The sequence below is a fragment of the Leptinotarsa decemlineata genome, unplaced genomic scaffold (genome assembly GCF_025532065.1).
Source record: "Leptinotarsa decemlineata unplaced genomic scaffold, Ldec_3_MD MMD2_tig00026282_RagTag_RagTag, whole genome shotgun sequence".
NCBI lineage: Eukaryota > Metazoa > Arthropoda > Insecta > Coleoptera > Chrysomelidae > Leptinotarsa > Leptinotarsa decemlineata.
The window spans coordinates 12844313-12871201 of record NW_027412668.1 but is presented as its reverse complement, the minus strand read 5'-3'; the positions used below and the strand labels follow the sequence as shown (position 1 = coordinate 12871201).

General features: G+C 34.4%; 1 protein-coding gene across 3 annotated transcripts in view; it reads right to left on the bottom strand.

The window, feature by feature from the left end:
- Positions 1 to 441: 441 nt before the first annotated feature.
- wge (BAH domain and coiled-coil containing protein winged eye) overlaps positions 442 to 26889 on the bottom strand; it is a 277971-nt gene continuing 251523 nt past the window's right edge. For 2 of the 3 annotated variants that reach the window (XM_074179832.1, XM_074179833.1), the window contains exons 8-14: positions 24440 to 24556; positions 21365 to 23754; positions 14860 to 15088; positions 11769 to 12325; positions 11492 to 11671; positions 6190 to 6351; positions 442 to 3880 (exon numbers count right to left, since the gene is read on the bottom strand). In XM_074179832.1, the coding sequence (XP_074035933.1) occupies positions 3653 to 3880; positions 6190 to 6351; positions 11492 to 11671; positions 11769 to 12325; positions 14860 to 15088; positions 21365 to 23754; positions 24440 to 24556 (3863 nt within the window). In that variant the 3' untranslated portion in view covers positions 442 to 3652. The remainder of the gene's footprint in view (positions 3881 to 6189; positions 6352 to 11491; positions 11672 to 11768; positions 12326 to 14859; positions 15089 to 21364; positions 23755 to 24439; positions 24557 to 26889) is intronic. The other variant, XM_074179834.1, reaches the window with a different exon arrangement.

Sequence of the window (26889 nt, the reverse complement as noted above, 5' to 3'; positions counted from 1 at the left end):
AAGTTTTGTCATCTGCATAGAGAATGGACTTATAGGCAGACATGAAATTACATACGTCATTAACATAAATAACAAAGAGCAGGGGCCCAAGTATTGAACCTTGTTGGAACACCGTGCACAACAGGTTGAAAATCTGATGTAACACCATTATACGAAACCGCCTGATACCTATTTGAAAGGTATTATTCTATGTGTCACTGTTTAAAAAAATCTGTTTAAAATCTGTTTTTCCGTTAATCAGCTGTCGCCCCCATACGAATGACAACTCTCAGAAGTTGAGTATATAGTGTCATTTTTCAGTTTCATCATTTTATTCATTTTCAGCTGTGGATTGTTTTGAGTTATGAAATTCCATATTCCGATCAACCGTAACTAGTTTTTTTTGTGCTTTAATATTTCGGCATTAGGTTTATTGATTCAGGGTAGGGAAATGAAAAACTGTTAGTCTTTTCAAAAGTATATTCAATATTTCAGATCAAGCGATATTTACAATACTATGTATAACTATTTACAATTCCATTCCTCGAGAATCTATATTGAAACGAGTCGTTTCAAAGTAGCACCATGAAACACCCAAGGAATAATGTCAAAAATAAAGTTTTATACATATAAAATGCATTAGTAATAAAATAGGTTTTATTCTAATATTTTTAACGTTTATTTTACAAACTTAGGCTTATTGAAATAAATAGCATTTGTTTTAAAATAAGTATACAATTTGTTTCTTCCTCAAACGAGCTGATAGATGAATAGTCTGCAAAATACTGTTTCGGAACTAGTTGGTTTCCTGAACCAACTTGAACCTTTACTAAAATAAGAACGTTATATCAACATAAGAATAAAAATGTCTGTTCTTGGAATATAATGTAATTAGGATAAGCTTATTCTTATAAAGAATCATAATCGTTTATTTACATATACTTTTCAACAGTATAAAATATGGGACGTGACATTCAACGAGAAATGTTTTCCTGTTACAAGTCATCAAATATCGAGAAAATCATACTTGATTACCTTGAAATGAGCTGCTCCCAGGAGAATGTTACATTGTAAAAACAATCAGAATGAGTAAAACAAACGTTGCTGTAGAAATCTCTACGGACCTAAACACTAAGTTGATTTTTGATAAGCGTAATTTGTAATGTATATTAAACGTTACTCTGGAAGAATTATACTTTTAATTCGAGTGATAATACATCTTTGGAGATTTAATTACTGTTACAATATGAAAAGCTCTTAAGCATCTCTATAAACTATTTTTTCTACTTATGTTGGACAACATTGCACATATTCAGGACTTTTATACACATAAAATTGCACAAAAGCTTTCGAATACTGGTTGACACTAATTCGAAGTGAATCTCCCGAGTTACGAATTCAATAAATCATTTTTTGTTTGTTTATTAAAAGCTTTTGTGACTCCAATACAAATGAGAAGACCAATAGCAATCAGTCATTTAGTCGAAAAATACAAAACTAGGCACCCTTACAACAGTCCAAAAGTTCTTAGAATTGATTGTATTCAATTGAATTTTGTATCCCTTGGAATTGGTTGAGACGTTTATGACCTGCTATTAGTCCCATACTAAAATATATACTCTATAATCTCTAAATGTATGTAGTATTTACAGAGTTTTGCTCACTATAGTAGACTGATAGAAAATTTCACAGACATACATAATATATAAAATACTTTTGAAATCTACAAATTCTTCTCCAGGTAAAATAATGGTTATAACTTACAAATACTTTTAAAAGCTACATAGTGCCAAGCTAATGAAATTATATATGTGCAACTTATCACTGGCTTTTATTTCAAATGTAGTTCACATTTTATTTCAAATATTCATGTATAAGATGAATTTACTTATGTATTGTATCTCTTGAGGCAGAATTTCCCTTTTCCAAATTGAGGAGATCATTATTCATTTTCACATTCTGCAGTCCAGTCACAATTACCACATACTTCACAATACCAACAACCCAAAACATTGAACAGGGTTCAACTATTTGCCTTAACTTGTACTTGATTAAATGAAATATTTTGTCGAGCATGTAGCGTTCGAGAAGTACGTTTGAGTTTTTTGTTTGTTCCCATTCTTTATTTTTGCTCTCTTAGAACTATTTTGAAGAGTTTCATCGTGTCAAGTACTAATTGTAGATAAAATCTCAGCAATCCTGTTAGTTATGAAATTGTCCCTTTGAATTGTATCACTTACACTTTGTATAAGTGTAAATTTGACTTGGTGTTTTATTTTAGGTGAGTTTTAAAAACTATGAACATGTCTTATATAAAAGAGGTATTGTTTTATTTTAGACTGCGTAATTGAATCATTGACTACTGACCATCCATTTCTCTTTTCATCTCCTCTCTGGATATTCTGTCTCAATCTTGATTAATTTGTTTTCACTTCAGTCAGGTTATGATTTACGAATAGTAGTGTGAACTAACATAATTTTTTTCTTCAAAATTTCAACCAGAAACTTTAAGTACTCTTAAAATATGAGTTCATTTGTGATATTTATGTATTGTTTTTAATGTATAAACCATTTTGATACCGCAAATCAGAATTCTTCAAGCTGGTGATATCGTTTCGCTACTACTCTTTCATTAGTGATGAATTATTAAAAAAAAAACTGAACACAAACTTGAAATTTCAGTGGTACATAATGGAACAACTACCACACTTCACTCATAGCTTTAATCAGGAGTGAATAATATTTTCAACAAAATAACATAATTTTCTTTTCTTAATATGAATCAAAACAAATTTTACTGTTTCTCAAGAATTTTCAAATTCAACGTATGAAATTTGATTCTGACTGGCAGTTTTCAATATCCTCTTCAGATTTCAGTCTAATTTCTTCTTAGAGACCTCTGCAAAAAAACCTTTTAGATCTTTTTCCAGTTATGTTTTCTACTCTGTAGCAGCAACTTTGATATTTATTGATTTGTTCCGGTATTTCTGAATTCCAATACTTTATTCTGTACCTCTGATTTCAACTCACTGAATGAGGAGTCGAATTTTAATATCTCCTACTTTTCCTGAATAATACGTTTAAACAAAACTAGAGAAGATGTACTCCACTATCCAATTTTATTAGATTACTATTTATTTAATCTAACTTCCATTTCATTTATTGTGACTTGGGTTTGTCGATAAAATTGATAGAGATACATTTTTTGATAAACAATGTCATCTTTTTTTTTATATTTTCAGCTTTCATTTATTTGAATTTTATTGATTAAAAATCTTAAAAATCTCCATCTATTTTCTAAAGTTTTTAAGGTTTTATTTCAATTACAGTGAATTCATTCACTATTGTCAGCAAGAAAGAGTGGTAGCACTACGCAAATACACAATACGCACTAACAAATAAAAAATAATTCCAGAAATGTTGCGATACCTGAATCTAACATCCAACAATTAAAGACTGTGTATAAATTGTACTGTGTTCCTTATTGCAATGATGAAGCAATTGTATCAAACAACTAAATAAATAATAAGAAATACTAACAAATTGTCACAGCGAATAAAAAAAGTGTTGTGAAGACACAACGAAAACTTAACATACAGTTTCAAAAAGTCTGAATAATCATTTAGCACCGAAAATCACTATCATTGAAGTAGTTTTATTGCTGTTGTTGATATTAATTGGTTCTGGTAAAGGGTATGCCAGGTTCTATTTTGATAGCGTGAGTTGTCGGATCGTAATATCCAGCGAGGTAGTAGATGTCATTGTTATCGTAGATGGTGGCATACCTTTGAGGGTCATCACCCAAACGTTCCGTATACTCTTTCAAAGGTAAGACTTCACATTTGTGAGCGATCGTCTGAACGTCGTTTTCGTCCACGTGAGGAGATTCGAACAGCGCCCCCTGGAAAAAAAATTAATAACTTTATCATTCACAAGAAACATCCTGAGTTTATATCGAGAAACAAATTACGTTAAAGTGTGGAATAACGGTGAAAAATTTTCTACTTACAAAAAGTAATTAATGGTTGTAAATTGTGATACTTGCTATAGCTATCCAGCGTGAACTTTTTTAGAGAAATTTTTAATTCATCTATCTCCATTGGAAAATATTGTTTTTTAGTAAGTACTTGCATGTATTTATTCCATAATTTGAAATAGATTGCTTAACAAAGTCTGTTTTAAACACATATAATAAATTTGCCTGATTTGATTATAGATAATGGCCATTATTTCTTCAATGCCATTTTGAATTTTTCTTTGTTGTAATTTTTTTATGCCTTTTGATAATTCATTATAGGCAATTAATCCTTTGCAAAGTATAGATTTTCTAGAAAATGCAGATTTGAGATTTTTTAGTTAACAAATTATTGAGCTGTCTTGTTTGATGATCATATACATTTCTATATTCTATTTATTTTATTATGGAATATTTTTTATTCTTTATAACAGACTGCAGAAAGGTGCATACTTCCAAACTATAAATATATAAATGGTTTTAATATTGTTGTGCACGCTGAATGCAATTTAGAATAAACTAAAGATGAATATTTATGTTTCTTAAACATTGAATTTAAACATACTGACACAATATGTAGGTAAAGAGCGTCAATAAGTTGAGAAACTGTATTATTCGACCATTAGACAAAGAAATTTTGTTTTATCACTATATTTTGCTATGGACTCGTCCATTAGTCATTGGACCACACTGGATGTATATCCCGATAACCTTCAATGATTATTGGGTTAGCCTGTTCAAATATCATTCCTCTCAGTCATATGGAGGTGTGACGGAACTGATGGTCATACATATAACTAATTGTTTTGTTTGAAAAATGTTTATTTGGGATATATACACAAAAGGGGTTTTCTCGTTTATGAGTCGCAAACCAAGAACAAAAAATATTCATATCTCTTTCGATGTCGTTTCTAATTTCTGTTTCACTATCACAAAAATAGAAGAAAGTCATAACATTCGCATATAATTTTAATGATCCTATATGTATGTCAGAAACAATACAGATTCTAAAATAGAAACCTGTGGAACAGCACAAGAAATACTCTTATTGTCCCCTATGTATCCATACTGTCTATTTTTTAAATACTTTTCAAACCAAGCCTAACTATTACCTCTCATTCTTATACTGTAGAGATCTCTTCAAAGATTTGTTGATTGACTATGTTATTATAAATAGTGGAACTTGTCTCATTCATTCACAACATTAAAATCAAGAATTATACGTATGCTTAGAATTTGACACAACTTTTTTGCTCATATTTGTGATAAGTGAAAACTTATGCATACACCTGTTTAAATAAAGAGCTTAAAGATAAACATTTGATAACTTGTGATGCACTGTTTGGAACCTTTAGTGAAGTAATGAATATTACTGTAGTTTTTTCCCAACACAAAATCGTTATTTTTAACACCTCGACACATGTTTCGATCAACAAATGATCATCTTTAAGAGGAAGATCAAACAGTTTAATCTTCCTCTTGAAGATGAACACCTGGTGATCGAAACGTGTCGAGGTGTTAAAAATAACGATTTGGTGTTGGATTAAACTGTTTATTCTTCCTCCTGAAGATGATCACTTGGTGATCGAAACAGTGTCGAGGTGTTAAAAATAACGATTTGGTGTTGGGGAAAAAACCCCAGTGATATTCATTTGATAACTTCATAACTAATGAATACTACTGATTCTACCCAAACACCAAATCGTTATTTTTAACACCTCGACACGTGTTTCAATCACCAAGTGATCATCTTCAAGAGGGAGATTAAACAGTTCAATCTTCCTGGTGTTAAAAATAAAGGTTTGGTGTTGGGATAGAACTCCAGTAATATTCATTATTACACCAAATGTTCCAAACAGTGCATCATAAGTTATAACTTATGGATTATAAGCAGTAAGTAAGGAAACATAATCGTTGGTGTGTAGAAATTACAGAATCTAACTAACTTACAGATATTCATTAAATATAGGTATATATTCTTGACAGAATGAAAGAATTTTCTCAATCAAATTTGTTGCTGTATTTATCCAACTTCAAGAAATCACATCAAACGTATTCTTTGATTCCTTATAATGTTTCACAACTTTTTTTTTCAGAATGCAACATCTCTCAAATATTTTGTTTTGACTTTTCTACTAAACCAGTATTTCATGCGTCAAATATTTCAATGAATTATCTGAAAAAAGTTAACTTACAGGATATTGCAGATTTTGTGGACATCCCACTGTTTCTTCAGGATGGTAAAACCATTTGACTTTGACAACCATGGTTCCACAAAGCTCCCACATAGCTTCGATCCTACCTATATAAGGCCGGTCAGGTCTGCCAGTGGATAAAAACACCGCTGAGTCTCCAACCTATTAAAATGTTTTTTCATGAAAAATACTCGAAATGGAATGAATGAAAGTATTTGAACATACCAGATAAGTGTTTCCTAGGGTGGAATAAAAAAAACCGGATTTTTTTTCACTCAATACTCTGAAAAATTGGTTGGTAGACACCTCGAAACAATTCTCCCCAAGTATTATTTGAAAAAATATTTCATCTAATATATCCATAGGAAATTGAACTTTCTACAAAAAAGGTCTCCTACAATTTTTTTGTAAACCTCACCATTCAAAAGTTATTGAAGGTTGAAGTTTGATTTTTAAGGAGATTTCTTATAAATTTTATAACTCCTTAACAAAAATTTATTATGATATGCCTCCCTCATGGTTTCATATGAAATTCCCTTCTCTACAAAAATGGTTCCTTATGATTAGTCGATTAAATCAACCCTTCAAAAGATATTCATCATCAAACTTCAATTCACATTAATTTTAACAGTTTTTGATTGATATTTCGAAGAATTTCAAATTGAATTAGATACTAAAGATGAATTGGGAATAGAAAACGTTAGTTTCACAAGAAAAACAAAAGAAGCAATGGGATTCAAAACAAAAATCTCCACGAACAACAAATATTATGTATATTTTATGGTAAAAAGTTTTTAAATATGCTTTGAACAAACGCCATAAAAATAATTAACAACACTATCGAGATTTCTAATTAATATAGATAAAATTTATGAAAATATAAAAATAATTTTCAAATAAATTTTCGAAGAGAGAAATTCTATGGTAGTTACTTACTTTCACGACAGAAACTCAATTTGTATGAATTTCCTCGAAACTCATAATTCGAATTAATTGTTCGAATTAATCAAAAATTGTTAAAATTAATGTGCATTGAAGTTTGACGATGATTATCTTTCAAATGATTAATTTAATCCACTAATCATGAAAACCATAAGAGAAAAGAAATCTGACTGAAAATAATCAAACGGCAACCATTAATAATTTTTGAACGGTGAGGTTTACAAAAAGTTATAGGAGAACATTTTTGTACAATATGTAGAATATGAATTAATGAGACGAAATATTTTTTTCAAATAGTAAATACCGAGTTAAGAATTTTTCTTTCAAATAATAAGGAAAAAATAAAAAACTGACAGGCGGATGTCATTCCAATTAAAATTAAGAACTCATACTTGGAGAGAATTTTTTGAGGTGTCTTACAAGCTATTTTTCAGAGTATAAAGTGGAATAAAATTATCAATTTTTTTGGCCCACCCTAAGTGTTTCCACAATTCCAAATTAAACCATCAAAGATGAAGTAATGCCTCACAAATATTCGGTTGATAGAAATTGAAAACAAAACAGTATGATTCTTGTGTTTGCGTTCAATTATTTGAAAGATTGAGATTGATTTTTTTGAACAGATTTTACATATATAAAATTGATGATGATGATAATGAAAGAATACGAAACAGTGCCAATGTTACTCACTGAATTTGAGAAGAAAGCAAACGTAATTTCATTTCCTTTTTTGTGACTGAAATATTTATTTACTGACTATCAATATCTTGAATATTCATCAAAAATGAAGAATAAAGAATAATACTAGTCAACTGCCATTATTCAAAAACAATTTTACTAAATAATTGTTTTAATGATCAAGCTATGAAATTTACTGAGAAATAAAAAACGTAACAATAAATAATCTGAAATACACTCAGTGTAGAGAATCACTTCATTATTTGAGGTTTTTATCTTCTTGATATTTCAAGATCTTCTGGATCACCGAAAAAGTATTGACATATCTAGTAATTTTCAAGGACGATATGTTCAAATCAATTAGAAAGTGTGAAAATAACTCATGCATTTTTAATAAGAACAGTTATTTCGGTAGAAGACACTAGAAAACATTTTGTTTAAATATATTAGAGTAATCGCTAATTATGATAAATGAAGTGAAGATGCATGTTATGAAGATGAAAATTCAAAAAGTTCAATGTGCATTTGTGATTTCCAAGAAATATTTTCAATTTTCTTGTAACAAACATAGTTCCGTTGTGTGGTTTGAATCAAATTTCAGTTTCAAAACTGCTAAAAATTGAAGTATATTGTGTTGAATTTAATTATACCAAGAACTTCGAAAATGGCATTTGTTATATCAACAGTTTTATGAGGAGATTGTACGTTCATGACATGTTTCCATGCATTTCCCAGTGAAATAACCTACTGAAATTTTTGAACATGATACCTACCATAGGGAAACGTTAATCTGATGTTGATATAATATAATTACAAAATAATAGACACTAAATTCTCAGGAATGCCTGTGACCTTTTTGCTTTAATCTGTCTCTTGCAGTGGCGTACGAAAATTATACTAATTATACTAATATAATTATATGATAAAATATATAATATCAAAACCCGACAACAATGTTTTCGTTTCAATGCAATAATATTTCTAAGAATTCATTGCCTACTATTATGGAATTTTAGTAACGTGAAAAACATAATAAACACTGCTCTGCTGAAAATATAATTGAAAATGAAGTAAATATTAGATTGTTTGAAAAGTTTTGTCCGTTTTTATCAGTCTACTCTAAACTATATTATACCAGTATATATTCAATTCAAACAAAATGCGCGGCATTTGAATCAGTGCACATTTGCCAACGTAACATAAGCCGATTGTTTCCGTCAGCATAATAAGTGCGTACTAGGGATTAGATGAAGTCGACAAAAGCCGTTTCCACCTGATCCTGATTGGCGAATGTTCTACCGATGAGAAAGTTATCGAAGTGCTTGGAAAGATGGTAGTCAATTGGTGAGAGATACAAACAAAAATCGTTTTGGTTGCTTAAAAGCAAAGAAGAACAGATTTCGAAACGTGACAATTTTTGTCGGACGTTGGGCATCCACTTTTTGAGCTTTCTGACCTTTTCAATACATTTTAAACAATTGAAAACCGCATGAGAGATGACGCCCTGTTCTTCCGCCATCCCATGCACCGTTTGTGATAGTTGTTCTGGACCATCTTCGACGCTAAAATCTCCGAAACGAAATTTCGCAAACCAACATCAAAAAAAGTGTGCTCAATAACACTATCATTGCCAAACACTTGGTTAATTTTTCGGGCTGTTTCGGCAGCGCTTTGATTCAATTTGAATTCGTGGAAAAAAATTGTCCGAGAAAAATTAACGCATCAATGTATAGAGTAAAAAAATCACCATTGTACCACCATTGTAACACGAATATAGAATAAATATATATTGAGATATGGAGCTACAAAAACACATGACATTAAAACGGTCGAAACTTTTGAAACAACACAAAAATTGAAAGACAAAAGTTAACTCAAAACTAATAAATTCGAAAAATATTTTTATAGAGCAGTAATGAGTTGAATAGTTTGATTTTCCACATTATCAGAAATCTATACAGATGGAGATTACTCGGTAGCCATAACACACTTCTAGATTTCTTTCTTCTAATTCTGTGGAGATTCTGATATTTATTGAAATTACGATTATTTTTGAAAGGTGTAACAAAAAAAGAAGTATTTATTAAATCAATACCCATTGAATTAACTAAAAAGTGAAGAGCAAATTTCAGTTTTGAAAATATCATTGAAAAAAGAGAAAATCAAACATTTTTCATGTAAATTACAAATAACTTGAATCTTGTAAATTTTCTGGGAACAACATTCAAAGCAGAACAAAACATGAATGAACAAGAAAAGGAATAATAAGAGCTTCTCTCGAGACTACACATGCAATACATAAAATTGTGAAAATCATACTTAACTTTATTATACATTAAACAGTTGAATTCTATAATAACTCAATTAATTTCTATCATATCACAAAGCACATTCCCTTTTCAATGCGAAGTGAAGATTATATCTGGTTGAATAAAGCTGGGTGAATAATTCAATTTCACTAACACTTTCTTATGGATCTGTTGTATATTGCCCAGTAATATTTTACTTATATATAAAAGAATATATTTTTTTAAGAAAATCCCACTGTGAATTTCTAATTTTTTTACAATTGAAACGAAATTTGTATCATCAGAGTATTCATTCATATTTATGGTAGGAAAGTTTTCGTGAAATTTGTAAATACAAAAGAAGTTTGTATGAAGGTGGTTGACAATGTTTCATCGTGAATCTCATTAGTTCGGACTTCCATTGTCTAGTATGATAATATTTTGAAATCCCTAAAAGAAAAAATAAAATTGAAAATTAAAGTGAATAGCTGAAACTAACGATTATATTAAGCAAAAATCCTGAAATGAAATTACAATAAAATGAAAATTAAGCAATAAATAGGACACAACATTTCGATTGTTAGTATCCACAATTGTCTTCGGGATATTAGACAATGGAAATCCGAACTGATAAAATTCACAAAAGAAGTTACTTATCAAGAGCCACTTAGAACAAAGAAATGCAATTTATTCATCTTATGAAAACTATATAACATGAAAGAAACTCCAAAATAATTTTGGGCCACTGCAAAATATCAAATGAAATCCATTTTTCATGACCAAAAATCATCTTCATAGAAACATATTTGTGGGATGGTATAGAGATGTGAATATTTTTAAAAATTCAATGAATACGGTACGGCTGGCTATGTATGCTCCAGAAGAACAGCTTACCTTTTTGACACCTTCAATAACTCCAATCAAGCCAGATCATTTGAATTCGAATGTGTAATAAAATTTGTTATATACACTGAAAATTTCACTGATTTTTCAAAAAAAAAGAAAGTTACGGATTTATTGTAGACCTCTAGAAATTGATGAATTGTTTCTTCTCCTTCTCTGAAAGAAGTGAATCATTGATTTTCATAAAAGTGTTATTGCATGATTTGCAATTGAAAAACCTAATATTTTGCAGTTGGTCAGTCTGTATTTGAATTCTCAAAGAAATTGAATGATTTACAGAAAAAGCAAATGATTTAGGGTCATACAATCTCGCACATTTCTTATAAAAATACTCATAAATAAATAAAAGTAATATAGTGTCTTCTATTATTATCTGAGTCAAGTTGGACGACCTAACTGAACATTCAGACATGAGTGGTCTGAAAAACAAATTTTATTACATTTGAGGAGGGAATCCGAAAATCCGGAAGATAAATGACAAAAATACATACAGTTATTATCTCTTTCCCGCGTTGGATGGACTTATAAAACGATTTCTTGGATCTGCCTTTTGCTCTCTGACGTTTGTATCCCTTACCGGACCATCCCCACAGCTGTCTCGCAGGAAGGAAAGCGGTCATTTTACTTCTACTCTCACAAGATTCCTGTCGATCCCGTATCTTCTTGGATTTCTTGAAAAAAAAGTAGGTTAGCTTTCTACTAATAATTTACTGTATGAAATTCTACAAACTCATCAATCAATTTAAAGTATATCATTTAGTATAGTACCTGTGAGTTAGCTTCAATGATATCGTCCATTGTCACTTCATCTTCAGGATTCGCAATATCATTTGGATATTCTTCAATGTTTTCCACTTCATTCACTTCGGACGAAATATCCATCATATCAATTTCTTCTCCGCATTCCTCCTGTAAATCTACGCTCTCATCTTTTTCTTCTATCACATTCAGTTCTCTCTCAAGAGATTTGATTTTATCGTGATGTTTCTTATGCTTCCTATGCTTCTTGTGATGTTTACGATGTTTGCACGTTTCATCATTACATTTATGCTTCTTCTTTTTCTTTTTATCTTGGTGCATGAGTTTCTGTCGAAGTTTTTCTCGTTTCTTCTTCTTCAAACGTTTCTTCTCCTTGTATCTGTCGCCAGTATTGTTTAGTTCCTTCTGATCTTCAGCACCTTTTAAGCTGACTTGAGACTCTGGTTGAGGTAAAGATATAGTTATATGTTGGTTCAGCTTTGAAATACTTTTTTCCTCAGTTGATACGCTGGTTGAAGCCCTTCTCCGTCTCTTACACAGACTGAGAAGTGGGTTTGGGTCATATTCTGAAAAACAATATAAAATGTTAATCAAAATATAAAGTAATTGTTCGCCCCAAAAATCATCAACCAACCAAAAATGTTTGATTTGTTTTCATTTCATAACCAGGTAAGATTCAAACTTTTGTTGAGGATTCGAACACATTCCTAACTGTATTAGTTTGGATACATTTTGATGTCCAATAGTGGTTAATATATTTTTATCTAAGAAGGGATTATTTTGATGCAATACAAATGAAACATTTTCTCATCTCGTCAAATGGTGATATTTTACGAGCGTCTCATATTTGAGAAAGTCTGGCATGATGTTTCAAATACTTATAATGATAGGCTCTCGATAATTCCACCATATTGCAACTGAGAAGAAATTGATCAACTATGCAAAAGGCAAAAACTAATCTTATGACTTGAAATGAACTAGTCAGTGATGTAATTTCAACATTGCAAATTTGAATCTGTGCACATCTCATACTAAAGACAAAGTTTAATGAAGACTGAAATTGTTTATAGTGCAAAGTGCCAAAGATGAAAATTTTGAGGAAATGAAAAACAGGGCATTGTCAATAGGAGTTGGACTAGTTAGCATGAAAAAACCCCAAAGTTAAAACATGGCACTCAGATCATTTAGCAATTTTGGTCTGCAAAAGTCATTCAGAAGGAAATCAGAGAAAAAAATGAGACAAACAAAATGTCAAAAGGGAGATTTTAATTGACACACACACACTCACATGCTCAGAGGAAAATTCATTGTAGCCTCAAAGAAGGTTTCTGTTAGGGAAAAGACCACTAGAGGTTATAATAACCAGCAGTTGTCAGCCACTTATTGCCAAAGGAAAACTAATGTCTTGAGACCAAATTCAAATATTGTATCCTTTGAAGAATGATGATTGTCTAATGTGTTATTAATATCAGAATTTTTAATGAAACCAACTATGCACTGTTTGGAACCTTTAGTGTAGTAATGAATATTACTGGAGTTTTTCCCCAACACCAAACCGTTATTTCAACACCTCGACGCGTGTTTTGATCACCAAATGATCACCAGATGATCACTTGGTGATCGAAACACGTGTCGAGGTGTTAAAATAACGGCTTGGTGTTGGTAAAAAACTCCAGTAATATTCAAACCAGCCGTATCTGAACCATATTGAACAAAATATAACCTGTAACCTAACTTGTTACTTAAATGCTTCCTCTCAATCTGCCTATTCCTCAGGTAGAGACACGCTTCGAGGGTTTTGTGACTTGACGCTGGGGTGTCAATCTGCCTACTTCCCAGCTCTCGTCACTGGTCTCTGCAAGAGCCTCAATCTATCTACTCTCAATCTGCCTACATTTCACAACACTTCCCACTACCAATACCAACCTTGCTCCTACTGCTGATCCGCCCCTCCACTCGTTCAGAGATATAAATACCAGACCAGAGCCTGTGGACCCACCTGGGGGTCACTTTCACGAGGACCCTCAAATGGGAGACCGACCTCAGAGAAACCCTGGATAGAGTCAGGAAAAGAGTGAATCTCCTAAAAGCGCTGAGAGGCAAACTCGGCAGATGTAACAGTAAGACTCTCTTACACACCTACAAAACCTTTATAATACCTATCATGGACCATAAAGCCGCGCTCTACTGCACCCTCTCCCAGAATCAAATCCTACGTATACTAAGAACCGAGAGAAGAATCCTAAGAAATATCCACAACCTTCCATTCAGATGTCCCTCCCAAGACCTATATAACCAAATTTATATTACACCTATCAATCTGAGATTTCAGGAACTCCAGAGCAGATACGCATTGAGAACCATGAGTAGCCACAACACCGCGGCCATCGCCACCCTGACTTCCCCATTGAGGCCCGCGGAGGCGCCAGAAGGATACCAAGGAAAAAGCTCCCGTTTCCCCCAGCCAGACTCCTGGGGCTGCTGGAAGACCCTCCGGAGCAGATCCAGAACATCCTAAAAGAATATCCATTGGCTATCAGATAGCGAAAAATCCACGCCCTAGAATACCTTGAAGAACATCATGAACTATCGACCATACCACCCCAGGCTCATCACGAACCAACACCCCCCAAACAACGACCCACCGTTATGGACCAGGACACCCAAACGAACAAACAAAGGAAAAACTAACATAATACTAACATAGATTATAAGATACATAACTGTTACCCTGAAGAGGCATAAACCAAAGCAGGGTCCCACCATAAACATACCTTGTAAACACTAACCCTAACCCCAAAAATTTGAATAAATACATTAGTCAGTCAGTCACTGTGAACCCACAGTCGACGCTTGGGAGTAGGCAAATTGAGACCTTTCAGGAGACCAGTGATGAAACCCGGGGAGAAGACAGATTGGGGCCTCAATGGAGTACCTTCTTGAAAACCAAAACGTCGAATCATACAACTTTCATAAGCGAGTATAATTCTGCACTTCCATAGAATATACAGTCTATATAAACGAACGGACAGCGAGCATTAAATATTGAACAAACGTTTCTAATTGTATTATGTAATATGTATATTGAATACAGACTTACCGATAATAGGATAATCGGATGGTAAAAATCTGATGTCTTCGATAGCTATCCTACCACTGTCCCCATCATCAAACTCCACTGACACGAACTTTCTATCGAGCTGAGGATTGGGAGTGCCAGGTTCGGCCACGCTTCCTGGATAGAGGCATCGATACTGCTGACTCCAGTAAGCACATAGCCTTGTACCGACCGGCAGGTCTTCTGTACTTTTAGGTGCTACCTCGACAATCTTAAATGAAATGATGAAAATCAAAAAATTAAAAAACGTGCAATTGATAACAACTATAACGCTTATAGTAGAGCGTACTCAACTCAGTCGATAGTATACATACAGTTTATCAGGTATGTAATTGTTTTCCAATGAATACATTACAAACAATGTCTCTATTCTGGTGTATGTATCATATCCAAACGCTCCAAATAAAGTACGGGCATTAAAGTAATACAAATATTCTAGTTTTGTGTAGACATAGGTATTAGGTATTTTGCATAGTTGTTGCTTCATTTTAAAATGTATTATTCGATCATTAAAATATTGTTCCAACATTGTTAAGGACCTATTATTCGTTTATAATATTAAGGAAAATGTTGAAGAACGCCGAATTTTCAAGTGCCCCCAAAGAAAAAACAATGGTAGCGGGCCATTAACTGCATCCTCTCTTACAAACCAATGACCAGAAAAAGGGTATCTAAGAACTCTCTGATGGAACATGGATAGTGGGGAGGTGACCTTCCTGCTTTCGATGACAGTGTTCAGCTATCCTTACTCAAACCTAATCAAGATAAGATATCAAGTACATAGAACCAATACAAAAGATCTCAACTGAATACAACAAAACCTTCGAAAGACTAAGACTTAGAGAAGGTAATAGGTATGACAAAGTTGAACGAACTCGTGGAAGTACTAAACTAACTCTACAAGATATTTTTAAAAGAACCTCGGGTCTCAATGAATTATATAAAAATGAACACCCAGAAATAAACAGTAAACAAAAGTATAGGCTATGAGGCTGCAGGCATGAAAATGGCAACGACCGAGCGATGGCGGAACTATGACGATGCATACACGAAACGAGCGACGGCGTTCAACATAATGACCAAGACAAGCTGGGGGCTAGGATTTGCCTAGGTGAGAGCAATGAAAACCTCAACCACAGCAACATTGGAGATACTTTTGAGCTAAATCTATTTACATCTCACAATTCCGAAGGAGCCAAATCCACTACCGAAATACACTTTCGACCCAAACCGAATTCTGATTACAGACTGGCTACATACAGACAGACCTGTCAGTTTATGGCTCAGGTGAGGATTATTATTGATGACTTTGACATTCATAATGAAAGCATTCTTACACTAAATAGCCAGCCCTGCAACGGGGGACATTAAAACACCCCTGCTGGATGGGTTTTACCAATGGAGGTGATACGAGTTTTTGCCCTTCCTGTTACATCAAGAGCAAGGGCTTCTCAGTTCTTCAACTGTTGTAAAAGGCTGGGTGGTGCAACCAGGAAACGACTCATCGCCTCTTCAACAGAGTGCCCTGTTGGGATATTTTGTGATCCCAGCAGGGCATTCGACTGTGTGGATCATGATATTTTGATAAAGAGGCTATACATTATGGTGTAAAAGATAATGCACTGACATGGATAACAAGCTTTGTATGTTTGAGAAATGAACAATGCAATGAGTTGAGAAAGATTTTTTAAACATACTTTTAAACATATTCTACATTAGCTGCTATCCTGATATTCCAATTTAATATTTTGTCTTTTGGGAAATAGATTATTGTTATTAATATTATAACAGCATGATATCTCATGAATCTGCTTTGGACCAACAAACTTTGGACAAGTTTGAATAGGTGGTGGCGAGTTGCAGAGAAGGATCGAATAGATATTGATTAAAAATTCTATTGGGTGCTCAACAATGTAAAGATATGACAATGTCATGAAATAATAGTACGATATTGTGAACAAGTGAATAACAAGTAAAGTTAAAAAAATATAAGCATAAAATCAAATCACGTATTAGTAATTTTCATGACCGTTTTACCGTGCAAATTTTGACAGTAGGTACTCATAACCAACCGAAGGCAGAAAAGCATTATTGATGAGCCATTACCATTTTATCATTACGATTTATTTTTATATCAATAGAAATAATCTCAGCATCACTTAATAAATTGCAACAATGACTACTGTCTGGAATTGAAAATACTAAGTACGCATCTGCATTTTCGTAAAAGTTATTTACAGACATAAATATTCACAAGTACATTAATAACCCTTCTTTTGTTTTTTATTTCACCTTGACAACCTTTTAAATTTCATTCAGAACTGATCTACTTTTTTCCTTTATCGATACCGCCTTTGAAATATACTTATCTCTCAAACGGATCTTATATCTTACCGATTTTCTTTTATTAGCTTTTTTCAAGGGGAACTCCGGCTTGACAAGCAGTTTATAACTTTTATAGAGAGCTCGGAATCACTGAACGATGAAGAAAGCCATAATAAATCTCTAGAGAATGTAATACCAGATGGAAGATGGTCGCGTTTTATTGTTGTTCGATCGGCCTGACCAGCAGGAGTCAGGACAGGACTGGACGATTAGGAATGCCATAGTAATTAGATATGAACTAGAATATTGTACTGAACCTTATATGCTGGATGACATTTTTATATGGGAGAATGTTAGCATCTCGATAATCCTCAAAATGTGAAGGCCGTTTGAATTACAAAAAAGTTACGTAATTCTAATATCAATCAAAGGATCATCTGTTTAAAATCTGATTTTTTTTTTATTTAAGCAAGAACCGCATCAACCACAGAGGGTTATTAGCGAGGTACATTGCAAGTTATAATATACCGGGTGTCCCACATTTTATGTGACAGGCAATATCTGGTTTGTTGAAGGAGATACACAAAAATGTTTCATACAAAAGTTTTAGGAGTTCATGAGAGCTATATTTTGATTATAATTTTAAAATATACAGGGTGTTTGGTGTAGGTGCTACAGACCAAAATTCCATTTTTTAAAATAGAACGCCCTATATATCATTACATATTCAGATGCTACGTTGAATTCTGATATCATTTCATGTTTGGTTTTTGAAATTCGGTTACGGCGTTGTTGAGTTATTGCACTTTTCCTTACATATAAAGTTTCAAAAAAACTTATTTACTCGTACACTAATCCAGTCTATATCTTTTATTAAATTGAACTAGACTACTACTGAATACAAACCATTATTCTCACCTCTACGATACGATATCGATATCAGTTGAATATAATATTGAAATTCTTGAGAATGTGACTAACTTGAGGGTGAATTGCTTTATATTGCACAATTTCATCAAGTAGCTTATGCTTGTTGATGCCATAGTAACAAATGTTGTTGAATTGTATCTACTTGTCAGTTCGATTCAGTGATTCTTTGCAAAACAGTAACTGTGTTCTTTGTGCGAAAACTCCAGTATGCCTTTCACGTTTAGTCCAAGTGATTGCATTGATATGTTATTAATTTTTGGGGAATGTCAGAAAAACTGCCGTCAAGCACAACGTCTATACCAAGAACGTTTTCCAGACAGACCCATTCCGTCACGAATGACTTTTTCGAGAGTTGTAGAAAAATTGCGAACTGGGTCATTTCCTTCTACTATAAAGCATCGTCATCATACGAGATCTGTTAGAACTGAAGATTTAGAGATCAATGTGTTGGCTTATATTATTATTTATCCACATGTTTCTATCCGTACTCTTGCAGAAGAAGTCGGTGTGAGTAAATCTAATGTACAGAGAATTCTGAAAGAAAATAAATACCACCCAATCAAAATTCAGTTGGTACAAGGTTTGAAACCCACGGACTTTGAACGACGACTTGAATTCATTGCTTGTATTCAGGTAATATTACATGAAAGTCCTAACATATTCAGTCAAATTTTGTGGAGCGATGAATCGCGATTCCACAATAATGGAGTTGTGAATCGACATAACAGTCACTATTGGTCTCAAGAAAATCCCCACTGGGTCCGCGAAAGTAATTTTCAAACTACTTGGGGTATTAATGTATGGTGTGGATTGTTCAATGGCCGCATCATAGGACCTTACTTTTTCAATGAAAATCTCAATGGATTGCGATATTTACATTTTCTAGAAAATGATTTGATCCAGTTGATAGAAGATATTCCCATAGCAGAACGACAAGGAATTTGGTGGCAACAAGATGGTGCTCCTCCTCACAATTCACAGGTTGTTACTGAATATCTGGATAAAACGTACCCGAATAGATGGATTGGTAATAAGGGTCCAATTCGGTGGCCGGCTCGTTCCCCAGATTTATCACCGCTTGATTTTTTCCTATGGGGTTATTTAAAAGATATTGTTTTCACTACTCCCCCTTTGAATGTGGATGATCTGAAAATGAAAATTCGACTAGCGTGCAGTGATATTACGCCTGATATTATAAGCGACTTGTACGAGAGAAGTGATTCGACGTTTCGAAGCCTGTATAATATCTAATGGGTATCACTTTGAACAATTTTTATGACTTATTTCTAGGTACCTACCATTCTTATGAAATGATTTATCAAGTTATATTATTTACATTGTTATTAATTAAAGATTTGTTTTCGAATACACCTCTTTCAATTTCGCAATTGTTTCATATTCAAAATGATTCGTGACTGAATTCCACAACTCAAAATTGAAACCATTACTTCGAACACCCAAAATTTTGACTAATTTTCATGTGATCTGATGCAGAGAGAATAATTGTATGAGATAATTTTAAAAATAATAGTCGTTACATGAAACATGAAATGATATCAGAATTTAACGTAGCATCTGAATATGTAATGATATAACAGGGCGTTCTATTTTAAAAAATGGAATTTTGGTGTGTACCAAACACCCTGTATATTTAAAAATTATATCAAAATATAGCTCTCATGAACTCCTAAAACTTTAGTATGAAACATTTTTGTGTATCTCCCTCAACAAACCAGATATTGCCTGTCACATAAAATGTGGGACACCCGGTATATATATATATATATATATATATATATATATATATATATATATATATATATATATATATATATATATATATATATATATATATATATATATATATATATATATGTGTGCAATAATATATCGTTCAAATGTCCTCCACGGTTTCTCCGAATGGAGCGCATACGAAACGTCGAATTTTCCATGACTCTGGCGCATAAATCAGGCTGAATTTGACCGATGGCACGGATCATGTTGGCTTTGAGGACCGTTGTGGTTCGCAGCTTATTCGCTTACACTCGCGACTTGAGAAAACACCACAAGAAAGAGTCTAACGGGGTCAAATTGCACGATCTCGGTGGCCATTTGCGGGCATGATCTCAAAGAAATATGGACCAATGGCGCCGCCAGCACAAAATCCACACCAAACACGCAAACTTTTTCAGGATGCATTGGACGCTTTTGGATCTCATATGGATTGGTATCGTTCCAAATTCGATAATATTGTTTGACAGAGGTAGCTTCAACAAGATGGCCGTTATCAATTGTCAAAGTTCTGAAGTCCCTGTTGGAACACCCTATATGAAGTAGCGAAAAACTGGTTGGATTTCAGTTAGTATAGGATGAAAGCCATTAGATAGATGAGTTGCCATTTTTCCTTCTTAAATTACTGCCATTTAACACTATCGAATGTGAATTCTTCCTTCGTATTGATGATTTCCGTTATTATTGAATAATACATTCTAAAAATGAAGGTTCTTGGTCTTATATCGAAAATTTCCTTTTAGTAAGTCACTACTGGATTCGAAACTATATTAGTTTACTTGAAGATCAAGGGATTATGAAAACTTTTTTCTTGAAATCAAGAAAAGAAATACCTGAAATTCATTTGAGGACAGCAGTTCAAGGGTTGTGGAACCCAAAGCAAATTTTCCAGCTCTCATTGTAATTTATTATATTCTGTATTGAGGACTTGAGTTAAAGTTACAGCAAGAAAGGTTTTGATTAACCTGTATATTCCGTATTGGCACTTGGTATATTGATGGTGGTAGTCGACAAAGTGGAAGGATTTCTACAGAAATAGTCTTTATAGAGAACTTCGAAATTGTGTTAAGATATTTTCTGGGTTTGTTAGCTGTGGTCTGCAGGTTTTTTGCCTAACGTTTCGTCTAGGACTGCAAGAGACATTATTAAATGTGATAACGCAATGGACGAAGTGCTGTAGTAACCCTCGCATAAATATTGGGACTAAATAGCACCGAAATCTCAAATCGTTAATGTAATATCTGTGGTGAGGATAACTGTAGCAATTCGTCTGTTTCCTTATCATCTTTGCTAATGTCTATTGCAGTCGCAGGCAAAACGTCGTCGTGAAAACCTGTAGACCACGGTCAACAATCTTTGAACAACACTCAAGACATTCAAATGGTCTACAAGTGGAGTGAATGATTCTAATATGCAAAGACAAGTTAATAAATAAACTTACCGCATCCCTGAGTATCTCTTCTCTAGACATAATATGTGGTCGGTTTCCTCTTTCTCCATCTAGGATAATACTGTAGATATCTGGTGGCTCCAAAGCATTCAACTGTCCGGCATAGAACAATCCCCCCATAGCAGTAAGTACTCTCAGTTTATCGATCTCCAACAGCTCAGCTGTCAGCGTGCACCGGGTGTCTTCTGGTTTTACTTCTTCCACAACTTCATCAGTGGTCGGTACTTTAGAGTTAACGATTTTGATATCTTCTGGAAGAATCTCTTCATTTTCATTAGAATTTAGCATGCACTCGGTAACTTGAGCTTCTTGTTCGATAGTTTCTTCGACTGGATTCTCGCAATTCTCTTCCTCGTCATCTTCGGCTAGAGTTTCCCATTCAACATGTTCATCGTCAGCATAAGATTTTAAAGTGGCCTCCGCTTTCAGTTTGGGCCTCATCTTGGAGGATTTCATATCACTGGCAATAATGTGGTTGTTGTTTTTATTCTTCTTGTGTTTGATCCTGATAGTTTCCTCAACATATCTCGGAGGAGTTGCATCGGGAAAAGTTTTGTTTTGTAATTTCAACTTCTCCTTAGCTGCTAGTAGATAACCCACGAAACTACTTTTGGGTTTCTTGGCCACTATTGTTTCAGTGGCAACATGCTCTCCGGAAGAAGCCAAGAGTTTCTTCGGCCTTCCCACTTTTCTTTTCTTGGACGAGGAGTGTTTCTCTGGAGATACATCCGAATCTGAATGACTCATCTTGCAGATCTCTTCGATTTTCGGCATCGCGCATAAAGTTGGAGGTTTCAGAAGTTCAGAGATATCCCCATTTGGTTTCACAGGTACGTCCATTTTATCCAATAGAGGAGGAGGCGTCGAGCTTCTGTCAGAATGGGATGAATGCGTGGATTTTTTCCTAGAGCGTTTCTTCGAACAGTCTGACGAATGCCTTTTTGGTTTCAACTTGCTCAATTCCTTTTGCTTTTCTCGATATTGTCTCTGGAGTTCAGCTAATTTCATTCTCATGTCCAACTCCAAGGCGTTCATGCACGGCCAATCGCCTTTGCAGCAAATCCGTTGGGTTTTGCTCGCTATAAATTTCTTGACTTCCTCCTCGGATTCGGGTGTTTTGTACGTCCTGTAGTTTTCGGTTTGGCACTGGCACACCCTTTTTTCTTTATCCGAATCGCTGGAGTGCCGATCCTTTCGCTTCCTATGTTCTTTGTCTTCGGAACGGTGCTTATCACTTTTCATTTTCTTGCGTTTGGGTTCGTCTGAGGAATGTTTCTTCGATTTCCTTTTTTCTCTTTTACGGTCCTTTGATCTTTCTTTGTCCGTTTTGGGCTTTTCGCACTCTTCCATTATCCGTTGCTCTGCTAACGCACAAAGTAAATCTAAACCTCCTAGACTATCATCTTTTGGAGGATTTAGTACCAGTACACTGTCTTCAGCGACACCTTTTGCGGCATTTGGTACATTATTTTCCATCAAGAGTGACGTCTCTTCTGGTTCTGGAGCTTCGATACTGTTTCTGCATGATTCAAACTCCACTATACTATTAGAGAGAAGCTCTAAACCGCTAAGATCAGGTTCTGGAGGTACACCTTTCTCTTCTTCCATTGTAGCAACTTCAGGCTGAACTTGATCGAGCATTTCCTGTGGTGCTTCTTCTTCCACAACTGCCTCTTTTTCAACAGTTTTTAGAGGTTCTTCAACTGCCTCTGGTAAAATCTCTGCTGTATCACAATATTCGACGATATTATCCGCCTGCGGTTTATCGATCTCGTCGTTCCTAATACCAGACTCTTCCGCGACGTCTGCAAGTGTATGCGTGGTGTTGTCATCTTCGCTACATATCGGAGTATCAGTTTGATTGCTTGCGTCTTGCACAGTGGAGGGTTCCTCTTCTTGAATATGAGCCTCTGGAGGAGGAGTGAGACAAGTCACCGGCGAGGTAGCTTGTGACCTTGACGAAGTAGCTTCTCCTGTAGGAGTCTGTGATAAAATTAAATTCGGCGGATGTTGGTATATCAAGTGGGTGGTCACCAACGGCGTCATACTCTGGTCGGCGAAAACGGTTCCTGTATTGTTTGCGACTGTGCTAACCGCCTGCATTGTTTTCGTTTGATCCAAGGTAGCGTCGGTTTCAATTTTTATCAAAGTAGTCGCTGGAATGGGCATAGGCATCTTCCTCTTCGTATCTGTCGTAACCGCGACCAATCTAGTACTGTGCGTTTGTGTATGTTGATGTAAGGTCGTACTGCTTGACAGATAGTCAGATGACGCTGAAGATAATAACTGAAGGGGAGGAGGGGGTAATTGCGATAATGACGGTAATAAGACGGGTGACGGTTGTTGGTAACTTGGCCAAACGACAGCTTGTTGGAGTGATTCTGCAAATGGAATATCAATCAATAATATATAGGATTAGTTTGAAGGCAAATGTGAGGTTAACAGACGAATTGAAGATACGCCAAATCCTACTGAAATCATGCTCTGAATACATGGCTAAAAGTATTATTTGGATAAAAATGTTTCGTCGATAAAATAGAAACGAACCCTGTTCAGTATGTGTTACCACATATTCAATGAATATGTTATTGTTGTAGTTAATTTCATTTACAGTTAGGATGTAAATAGTCCCCCCACTTTAGTAACTTTTGAACAGAATAAGATATCAAGATCGGACAAAATTTATGTAAAAAGGCGTCATTTTTAGACTGTCTGATAAATAAGACAACTGTGTTGCCTCACTCGTCTCCCAGAAGGTGTACCTTTTTTTTCAAATAGAAAAGGAGGACTTGTGATAATTCGTCGTAGTTAGCAGTTTTATATTAGTTTTTGGATAAAGTTTTAATTTCCTTTATCAATCTCCTCATAATATTCAACTGAAATTGCTGTCCGAGTTACACCTGAAACCCTAAAACGTGGACTAATTTACCATCATATTTAGGAAAAAAAATTAACTTTGTGATATGGCAACAATATTTCGTATTTCCAATCGAAATTCGTAGGTGATGTTAGTGTTGACTGAGATGAGTGTTTTATAATGTTCGGGAAAGTTCAAAATAAACTAACCTAATCCGGTTGAAGGTATGAGGAGTAGACCCCCTGTTGAGTGATCGCGAACTAGTTGGAACCCCACAGGAGGTAATGGTACTGGAAGTGGAACCATCGGCTCCACCGGAAGAGGCGCTATAACAAAAAATAAAAAGTGTTAAAATGACAAAAATTGGGTAGGAAAAGGAGTATCGGAGGGTGAAGAGTAAGGAAAATGAGTAGTTTATACAGGGTGTTCCATGAATAGGTATATGAAATTGATTGGCGTGTTCTTTGGTCAACGTCTTGTTACCGTATACGACAGCCACATACATACAAAAAATAAGGTGAAGGTTCAAATTTAGCAGGCTACGTACATTCGGTTAGAGTTTTTTATTTTTATCTGTTGGTGCATTCGTCTCGCACATATGTTCACAGCTGTTGAGGATGTTTAGTTTGTTGGTGACAGACATGAAAGTTTGAAGTATTTTGCATGTTCGGCGATTTTCTGCTATCGAAAAATATTGATCAAAGATTTTGTATCAAATTTTGTGTAAAAAATGAAATTAAGTACTCAAAACCACTTGAAATGTTGACAGTGCCATACGGTGATTGTACTTTGACTCAGAAACATGTTTACAAGTGGTACAATATTTTCACAGAAGGTCGAGAAGATGTAAATGACGACGCTCACCCTGGATACCCCAGCACAGTAACAACTGATGAAAATGTTGAGAAAGAGAAGAAAGTTTTAACGGAAAATCGTCGAATGACTATTAGAGTGCTGAGGATGTCGGCATATCGGTTGACACATGCCATGCAATTTTTTGGAAAGTTTGGAGCGTGTGGCAGCGAAGTTCGTTCCAAAATTGCTGAATTTTGACCAAAATACCGCCGCATGAGCATCGCTCAGGAGTTATTGCCAAAAACAAAAAAACACCAAATTCGATCAAGTGTCAGTGTTTTGCTCACTGTAGAGTATCAGGGATTCTTGCCACATGGTTGTACGGTCAATAAGGACCATTATCTTGGAATTATGTTCTGTTGAAAGAAAACCTCTTGAGGTACGGCACATTCATTATAAAGGTTAACTTACCGAATTCTGAAAATTTTACTATATAATCCAACTATCCAACTGTTTCTTGACGCGCATTTCGTTAACCAATTATACCTAAGCATCATCAGAAGATGACTAAAATTGTTCTACATATCAAGTTTGAATCCGCCGCAGGGAATGTAATCCAGGAATTTTTGTGATCCACAAAAAAGTATATTTTCTCTTCGAAAAATATCACTATGAGAATATTAATAAGATCTACCAATGAAAAATAATAATCGGCAACATTGTTTAGCACCCCTTGCAATATAAACTAACCCAGCAACAAAAAACAGATTATATGTGAAAACGTGTAGGTGCTATTTTTAACCACACACACACAATAGTCGCATCTGACAAACCTGTGGTGAATTTTATGATTGTTGACGTTTTCTAGAGATCCATGTTTCCATCAATTTTTAACGAGTCTACCAACGAGGAAAATACAACGCATTGCTGTCAACCATCGCCGAGGATGCCCATCGAAACATTCGGAGTCAAACACTCAATTGGAACACGGCTACTCAGCCCGGATAACCAAAGTTCAAATTTCATTTCCAGCCGTGAGAGTTTGGAACTTCAGTTCAACTACTAGAACCCCTAAGACTCTTCAACATCATTCTCAACTCAATAATATCTACCAGAAAAATTGCCTACGATTGTGTCATAAACAGGTCAGGTATTTTACCGTAACTTTTAAAGGACTTCAATTTGTCAAGAAACAATTTTCAAAGATGGCACAGATTTGTCATGAAATATTATCACCTGAGCAACACCCACAGGTATCCGGTTCCTAAAATGGTTATAAGTGGGAATTGTAGGAGATTTTGCAACTGAGTCTTCCCTAAAAATTCTATCGACTCTAGCCACACATGACGTTTATTACGATCGTTCGAGGTACTTCCATTCGGTAATAGCAACACCTACTGGTGACGTAACCAGATCTGAAACCACGCGATTTTTGTGAAAATGATTATTTCAATTAAACATTTGGTCTACACTATTCTTATTGAAAACTTGAAACTATGAATCGCACTGTGAGTACCTACTGGGATTTTCCTGAGGAAAAGCTGACAGTTTTATTATGGCGTAGTGAAAGCTTGCAATTTCTATGGGGGAGTTATAAATATAATTTTTCGTTACACTTCAAATGGGCCTCCTGAATCATTATCATTACCTACTGAAAGGAAAATATGACATTCCACAACACATTTAGTTCGCTATTAATAAAAATGACCTTATTTTCAACCAAAGAATACGACATTAAATAGTAGTAATGCGACTGTAATTTCTTTGCAAGTATTTTTTTGTGAGTCAATTTCGCTGCAGATAACTCTGGAGTAAATTTTTACAAACAAAATGCAAATACTATATATTCACTAGTTCTTGAACA